At 39.5% G+C, this 9,003-nt stretch overlaps 1 protein-coding gene across 1 annotated transcript; it reads right to left on the reverse strand.

Moving 5' to 3' along the window:
- Positions 1-2,476: 2,476 nt before the first annotated feature.
- LOC137296651 (uncharacterized) lies at positions 2,477-8,672 on the reverse strand. Its single transcript, XM_067828469.1, has 4 exons — positions 8,369-8,672; positions 5,914-6,155; positions 4,806-5,096; positions 2,477-4,375 (listed from the first exon to the last, which is right to left on the reverse strand). Exons 1-4 carry the CDS (start codon positions 8,526-8,528, stop codon positions 3,737-3,739), a joined length of 1,332 nt encoding a protein of 443 aa, XP_067684570.1. The 5' UTR covers positions 8,529-8,672; the 3' UTR covers positions 2,477-3,736.
- Between the last annotated feature and the right edge of the window lie 331 nt (positions 8,673-9,003).

Raw genomic sequence — 9,003 nt, forward strand, 5'->3', positions numbered from 1 at the left:
AAACATGAACACATTTATACATGGAACATGAGCATCAAAACTTGGCACCCTTGACAAGTGCCTTCATTAAAATGTGCCACTGACCCATGAATTTCCGGGGTAGAACTGGCCTTCAGCAACCCATGCTAACTATGAAAGGTGACTATGCTAGTCGTAAAAGGCAACTAATGGGATTGGGTGCTCAGTCTCGGTGATTTGGTTGACACTTCATCGGTTCCCAATTTCGCATCGATGCTGATGTTGATCACTGGATTGTCTGGTCCGGACACGATTACTTAACAGACTGCTACCATATAGGAGGAATATTGCTGAGACGGCATGAAACAACTGCTGAAAATATTGGACAAAATAAGTAAGGGATATTGGTATTTTTTTACTGATATTTTATCAGTATGTCAATGAATAAATACTAGTACGTCATTGTTCATTTTTTAAAAATTTACATACAGTGTATATCCCTAACTATTTTTGTCCAGTATATGTGTAGCGCTAGCAGTGAGATGGGTACTGTAATGAAGTCTGAGGTATGTATATCCAAGTGTCCAATTCAGTCACTCACATACATGCATACTTACATCCTAAAGTTTTGAAACAAAGCACTATGTTCAAACAAAGGTTATCTCATGCAGTTTAGTGACTCTTGAAACTGTGTGTATAAAGCATGTCATAGTAAAAACACTTATCCATTTTGGTTTAAAATGTATAACCTGACAGGCTTGCTGACTCGGTTGACTCATGTCATCGGTTCACAGTTAGGCAGACCAATGCTCATGCTGTTGATCACTGGATTGTCTGGTCCAGACTCGATTATTTACAGACCGCCATATAGCTGGAATATTGCTGAGTGCAGCGTAAAACTGAACTCAGTTCCTCACTGTATAACCTAGAGTGAGGGAATCTTGATGAATGTACATGTAAGAAATACAAGGGACAAAAGAGTTTAAACAATACAGTCATCATGTATGAAATGAAATTCCTTAAAGGTCACATGCAACCAAAAAATCAAACATAATTAAAACACTTTATTTATTAAACAATTTATCTCTTATTCATGACGTATAATATACACTGCTGCTTTATAAAAACAAAATTATAAGCGTACAATCGCGATTCAAAAGTGCAATATCTTGTACTTGGGCTTACTTCCCCCGAAACGAAGCCCTCGGGAGACCGAACCCAGTCATAGCGGGTGGATGTGCACCCAAGTGTAACGACGGATTCTGTTTGGCTGTTTCATTTGCTGATATGCTGAGGGTTCATTGTGTGTACAGAAAGATGATTTGTTTGATGGGTATTTTAGAAGTATAGCGAGTCACAAGAAAGTAAGATTCTTTATGGATAACAACTTCTGCGTCGTTTCAGTATGGATTCATATACTGTTGTCAAACAAAATCATACACACTAAAAGAAGTCTTTATCCATGAAGAATATATATAGATATGTTGGGTTTTGAAAACACATGTTCTCTGAATTTGCGCTCGATCCAATAAAAAATCATGACGGCTGAGATGGTAAACTACTGCGTGGCTGGAATCAGTCATTCGTCCAAGAACAAAGCAGGACTTGAAACTGACCAGAGTTTGCACCTGTTTCCGTCAGATCCAGTCATCCGAAAAAAGTGAATGTGGTCTGTTTGCAACCCACAGACAAAAATACATGTCATGTGTATCACACCTGCCTAATTACATAATGTGGCAGAGACGGGACTCGGGTGCACGAGTCATAAATCAACTTATTTTCTTTATGTCGTATAGTCTGATGGGTGTTAAGTTCAAACTGCACGTGGTCAATGTTTGCTGTGTCCTGCATGTTGTCTTTAGCGGACAGGCAGGCAGACATATAGGTGTGAATAAACCAGACACTGAGCTTTCTCTGTGACAGAGACTGCTTACCACTATCAACAAGTTTTTCTACATCAGGAGTAGATTATTTACTTGTTTGTGTACACAACCAAGATTAGACTACTGCTCACGACCTCAGACGCTGGGCAAGCATACTGTTTCAAGTTCAGCGAACCTATTCACTGTGCATGTGTTATGGACGCCGCACAACACAGCTGTTGAAACCAGTCCCGTTTGAACTCCGATTTCGCGGGGTTTTTTTTTCAACTTTATAGGTTGAATTGGCATTTTTTATGATTTGTTTCGGTAAGTGCATACCGAAAGGTACCAGAATCTGCAAAGTTGTGTTTTACGTGACCTTTAACAGGCAAGAGAAACACCATGCACTGCTTGTGATGTGTAAGACTGGACACCCTTCCATCACCTGCTGTGTAAAACCCACGATATTGCTAGAATACTGCTGAAAATGGCCTAGAACTAAACTCACTCACTCCATCACTTGCCTCTGTGAAAAGACTGTGGGTTACAATACTATGCGTGATATATGAGGTAGGGGTTTGGGGGCTGTCCTTGAAATTATATATGGAAACAGTTTTGATTTTTAAAGGTTAAGATATCATTTACAGTATAACAGATCTCTGAGTGTACATTTAATTCATCTGTTAAATCTCAAAGCAGGTTTTGCAATATAGACATTTAAGGCTCTCATCAGATTTTCTGTTTTGAAAGTAAACTGCAGCTTCAACATTTCAAATGAACGTTTAAAATAAGCTTAAAAGGCCCAAGCAGGTCTTACAATGCAAATGTGAAAGCTTTTAGTGGATCTTACATTACAAATGTAAAACCTCCAAGAATGACTTACAGTGCAAATGTAAAACCTCCAAGAATGACCTACAGTGCAAATGTAAAACCTCCAAGAATGACTTACAGTGCAAGTGTAAAACCTCCAAGAATGACCTACAGTGCAAATGTAAAACCTCCAAGAATGACCTACAGTGCAAATGTAAAACCTCCAAGAATGACCTACAGTGCAAATGTAAAACCTCCAAGAATGACCTACAGTGCAAATGTAAAACCTCCAAGAATGACTTACATTACAAATGTAAAACCTCCAAGAATGACTTAGTGCAAATGTAAAACCTCCAAGAATGACCTACAGTGCAAATGTAAAACCTCCAAGAATGACTTACAGTGCAAGTGTAAAACCTCCAAGAATGACCTACAGTGCAAATGTAAAACCTCCAAGAATGACTTACAGTGCAAATGTAAAACCTCCAAGAATGACTTACAGTGCAAATGTAAAACCTCCAAGAATGACCTACAGTGCAAATGTAAAACCTCCAAGAATGACTTACAGTGCAAATGTAAAACCTCCAAGAATGACTTACAGTGCAAATGTAAAACCTCCAAGAATGACTTACAGTGCAAATGTAAAACCTCCAAGTAGGACCATACACTTCAAATCATGCACGATTATGGCTTGATGAAAATGTTAATCATATTGGCAGCTTAAAGATGATTATTTAAGTACACTGCCAAGTAAGCCTTACAACTGACATGTAAAATTTTGTAGCAGATCTCACTGTGAGAAAGCAGGATACATACAAGGCATCAGGAAAAGGTTCAAGTAGTTATGTGGGTCAAAACGTGAAATCTCAACCAACTGAATGGTTAATCTCCACCACTGTCTAGCTAATATGATGACTTGAATATTGTAACATAATGGACATACAAGACCACTGCTGGAATAAACAGCAACACCTGAATGTAGGGAAAGATGCCCCTTGCTGACTATTTATTAATGGTAATATTCTCAAAATCATCTTTCATGCACTCTCCTGGAATGTTCAACAAGGTGTATACATTTATAACAAATCACTATTATTCAAATCATATCAAGACTTGCCCTTCTTGGCGGGAACATTTGGCACAATTGGCTTCAAGAAAAGCAGTTTTTTAGTTTTCTTTGACTTTATCTCTGCTTCAGGGAAGACTTTTTTGAACTTATCAATCTGGACCTTGGAAAGAAAGTCTGCGGCCACGTTATCAACACGGTAGATGTGTGATGCCTTGAGGCAGATATTGTATTTCTGACACATATTGGCCATCATCTGGAACAACTTGCCATACTGACCCTGTAGAATGAGAGGCAGACCAGTCTGTTGGCAGTTGACCACTGTGGCAGCCTGGAGGTTGTCCGTCCAGCACAGAACTCGTTTATCGACAAACTTGTGTTTCCATGTGTAACAAGCTGTGAGAAGAGCGTAGAACTCATAGAAGGAAGAATCAAAATGTTTTCTGTCTCCCCATGGAAGAGCTGCGTTGAAGTGATTGGTCCAGGATTCAGACATCCATCGGACTTTGTTGTCAGTCTTTGTGAGGAGATACGCTCCGAAACCGATTAGCGATGCGTCAACGTAGATCTGGTAGTGAGGATCAAAGTCTTGGACTCTCACACGTGTGGACGGTAGAGGGGAGTATTTTGGCTGGATGTTTTCATACAGGTTATTTTTGGCCGTGATCAGATGAAGAAGCTGAAACAGTACCATGAAATGTCAGACCTCAATCCTACCAGGGCTAAATTTAAGCACTGGTGAAAACTGAATCTGCAAAATTGCAAACTCATATAGTTCCCTATCAGACATTTTGTACTAAATTTGAGAGACCTGTTATACATTGGACTTTCTCAGTAAAATAAATGGCCTTGATTTTCAAAGCTCTCTGAGCACCAAGACAGTCTCAAGTGCCATACATTAACATTAACTTAAGATGATCTTAGCGCTAAGAGAGGTTCCCAAATCTGGGTCCAGGTTATAGTACCTTTCTTAGGCTGAGTTCCATTTGGGATTCAAACCCACATTATAAGAGTCAGGCACCTAATTGCCAGCACACAAAGTCAGCAATTAAACCCACTCAGCTATTCTACAGTTATCTTTAGTGTATTCAGTGCTAAGTATCCTTCACCTTCAGTTTGGTGCATGCCATCAGACAGGCAATGTAGATGGAGGACTGCTTTGTCAGCCCAGTTGCAGTCACTGTAAACTTCTGCGGCCATGGTACGGTCATCTTGGATGTCCAAACAACATTTCCATCCTTCCTCTTCCCCTGGTAGGTCTCCAGCTGGTAAACATCCTTCATCACATCAGCTGCCCTGAAGATGTTCTTCTTGGCAAGCTGGTCCAGCAGCAGCAGAATGTGGTCCTGTGAAGCTGCGTGTACGATGTTGTCATTGTCGATGTACAACAGACCAACACTCTGTGAACATGGTTAAGTACAGAACATCATCTGGACAATAAAAAATGTTGTGATTCAGGCTTGAGCTGTCCCCTGTTAATCAAGACATCCTCAGGTTCCTTTGAAACAGTTTACCAGTACTTTTTTGGAAAACCCTGTTCGGCTAGAGTGCAGTTTACCGGGCACACTACCCGGGGACTGTTGAGCGCTTGCTAATGAGCACGCTGCTGTATCCTTTGCCCTTGGGCACCCCCCTTCTGGATCCTTAGCCCTTGGGCATCCCCCTTCTAGATCCTTAGGGTTAGTGAGTAAAGGTTAGGGTTGGCTTACCTTTGGTGCAAGTATATCCATCCGAAACAAATTCGAAAAAGTGCGCCCGGTAAAGTGCACTACTCCCCCTGTTCACCTGAATTATTGTCCCAGGGAAACTTGTTTATCAGAGTTATTGTCCCATTGAAACCTGTTTCTAAGAATATTGTCTGTTAATCTGAATTATTGTCCCTTTGAAACCCTGTTAATCTGAATTATCGTCTATTTGAAACACTGTTAATGTAGATTATAGTCACAGGGAAAACCTGTTTATCCACATTACCATCCCTTTGAAACTTGTTTTATTAGACAATTAACCCGATGAAGCCCCGTTTATCAGAATTCATGTCCCAGTGCTCTGACTATTGTGGGTTTAACCTTAGTGCTATTATCATCATATTTCTGAAGTTGTCTCAATCGTAAAACTAGCATGGGGTGCCAGGGACCTGTTCTGCTTTACAGTCAAGCAGTTTTCCCATACTCTAATAACAGGCAGAGAGTTCAAAGGACTATTCTATCCTGGACTAACCTTGTACAACTCGCATGCTATGAGATATGCATTTTCTTCTGCTTGGGTCACACAGCTATGGACTCCTGTGAAGGTCAATGTGTAAGGCCAGTTGACCTTAACCTTTGCTTTCCAGTATTGACCATTGAGCTTCGGAATAAACTCAGTGCTTTGTGCCTTAATATCACTCGAGTTGACCAATGGCCTCAGTAAGTCTGTAACAAGTTCTTTGGGATTTGGATACTTCCTCTTTAGGTCGATCACTGTAAGAGAAATTTTGCTAGAGTTCGTGTAGCTGGCTTGTTAATGTTAAATACCCAAGGCATTCACCCCAGAACTGTTTGTTGCATATACCATGTTCCACTTTGATTCAGCCTCCAAATACACTTATTTCATCCTAACAAAAATGTATGAAAAGTTCAAATGCAAACAATCTCTCACTGTCTCTTTCTTTCTTCTCTCTCTCCCTCGTTTGTTTTTCTCCCTCTCATTCACACATACAGTAGTAATGTATTGAGCACTGATCACAATGATTACTGTATCAATCATATTAATGCATGCAACCTTCGGGGTTTTTTTATCATACAAATTCTTCCCTGATAAAAAATATGATGGATTTAATTAGATTTGATATTTATTTATTCCATATTCTCTACAAAATCTGCAAAATACTTGCAAAAACTTAATAACTGATGATCAATCGAGAGTGAGTGATAAATCAGTCATCTCTGTAATCATGGTTGTAATAAAGAATCTGTGTGTTGCCTAACAGCATGATAAACCCTAATTATCTCATATGGATACTAGTAGATTTACAATTTGGGGAATCAAACCATATCCCTTCATGAATTCAATTCTTTATTTGTGATCATTACTAGTTTTAAGTAGGGTTTTCACTTAGAACAAGCCTGTTGCATATCTGAGTGATACACATATAATGGAATATATCCAAGCCATGCAGTAGCATAATTTGTGACATTTTGCAAAAGCCCCTCATAACGCAGTCATTTGGCTGTGAGTGGCATTGTGTATGGTGTAAATTTTCTTTTTCATTTTACAGACATTTTTGAAATGGTACAACCAAAGCAATCACATGACATTTTTGATAATCAAATTCCTTGATAATAAACATAAAGTATTCATAAATAATATTCACATTCTTTATTACATTCTATGGAAAACATCTCATATTTCCTCATAGTGTATTTGTTCCATTCCTAATGTATACAGAATGTTTATATATTACCGGTACACGTATATCTGATTACATAAGACTCGTGAAGGTCCCGGGGTAGAATAGGCCTTCAGCAACCTATGCTAGCCATAAAAGGTGACTATGCTTGTCGAAAGAGGCGACTAACGGGATCGGGTAAACAGGCTCACTGACTTGGTTGACAAGTGTTATTGATTCCCAACTGCACAGATCGATGCTCATGGTGTTGACCACTGGATTGTCTGGTCCAGACTTGATTATTTACAGACTGCCACCATATAGCTGGAATATTGCTGCGTGCACTCACTCACATATTTATAATATCCTTAGTGTTAACTAGGTCAGGCAGTCTAAGAAATCTTAGCCTCAGTGTTTTTCGTTACACTCGTAAGCTGTTAGACCCAGTGTACATGTGTGATGAATGAATGTGCATGATGAATAACATTGAGGCTAAGTTTACTTAGTTTGGGTAACGATGGAGGCATGTCTTGTTTACTACTGACCAGCAATTAGCTCAGTTATCCATGGCACAGGAGTGATTTGTGGATGTGTCATTCAAAATGTCAAAGTCATCATGCCCTACCCCATCCATCCAAAGTGGAAAACATCATGAATGAATAAACTAATGTAAATTATGAGTGAACGAACTTGCATATATTATGTTTCTTAATTATGAGAACTTGTGTTAATTAAGTAAATATGCTATTACATGAAAACTTGGCTACATGCTTGGATATTACCATGTCATGACAATTCTAACCCAGGGTTATGGTTAGTGCTAGGGTAAGGTTTACGGTAACGATTGGGGTAAGATTTACGGTCTGCGTTAAGTCTGAGTTTTGACTTAAGTCTGAGATTTTACTAGGGCGATGTACGTGACACTTGGTATCCGGTGTTCTGTAACTGTACCAGCGTTTGAAATCCGGGATTCTGCATGATTTCTCAGACACATCGTGGTAAGAGTTCCGCCCGTACCACCCATCCCAATCAAAAAGCCAAAATTACAAACTGACATGCATTCCTCATCCTAAAGATACATTCGATAAACTGGAACCGGTGTAAGAAACAACCAACGAGCTTAATTCAGTGTTGGAATATTACACAGGGGAAGGTGGAAATATTCTAAGAGTGGGGTACGAGCGGAGCTCCCACTGACTTACGGGTAATACTTGGTAGCCTGTCAAAAACATTACTTGAGCTGTTGCGGGAAATATATCCCAAATTGAGGTGTGTTAGCGAATTACTTTCTGATCTTCCCCTCACCTTCACTTTCTCCAGGTACGTCGAATATTTTGTTGGCTGCAGCAGTTTTACTGATGTGTCTTACTATTCTGTTTCTTTGACAATGCGACAAATATATTTCTTTAGAAAGACCAATACTTATACTTTGGTAAGGCACAGTCAGAAATCTGGTCCCAAACATGCTAGGTCCATGACAGAACAACGTTTACACACATACAAAGCTAAATATAGTTATAACCGCCATTGTTGTTTACGTCACGTGATTGAAAGGTTTTCCTCATCAGCGCGTGTTGCGACTTGCTCGCTGGAAGTTGGCTGGGCGTATGTCTTCTTCGATAACCTCGTCATAGGGTACACGAGCTCAGTGTCAGTGCGTGCTACATACATCATGCTCGTAGATAGAGGCAATAACGCTGCGGGGAGGCTACGTGTATGTACTGAAATGACAAAATAACCTCATTGCATTTCTGATGGACTTAAAAAAAACAAAATTGCACTTTCTATAATAGAACTAAACAGAACTATCTGATATGCCTCATTTGATTTTTTATTTGAATATTGATATTTACCATGAAATGAATAAACTACCGTTGCCATGCGTTGTGCAAGTATATGTACTTGTAATAGCATCCTAAATAATTCTACGGTGTGATTCA

This window comes from Haliotis asinina, chromosome 9, assembly GCF_037392515.1.
Source record: "Haliotis asinina isolate JCU_RB_2024 chromosome 9, JCU_Hal_asi_v2, whole genome shotgun sequence".
Taxonomy (NCBI): domain Eukaryota; kingdom Metazoa; phylum Mollusca; class Gastropoda; order Lepetellida; family Haliotidae; genus Haliotis; species Haliotis asinina.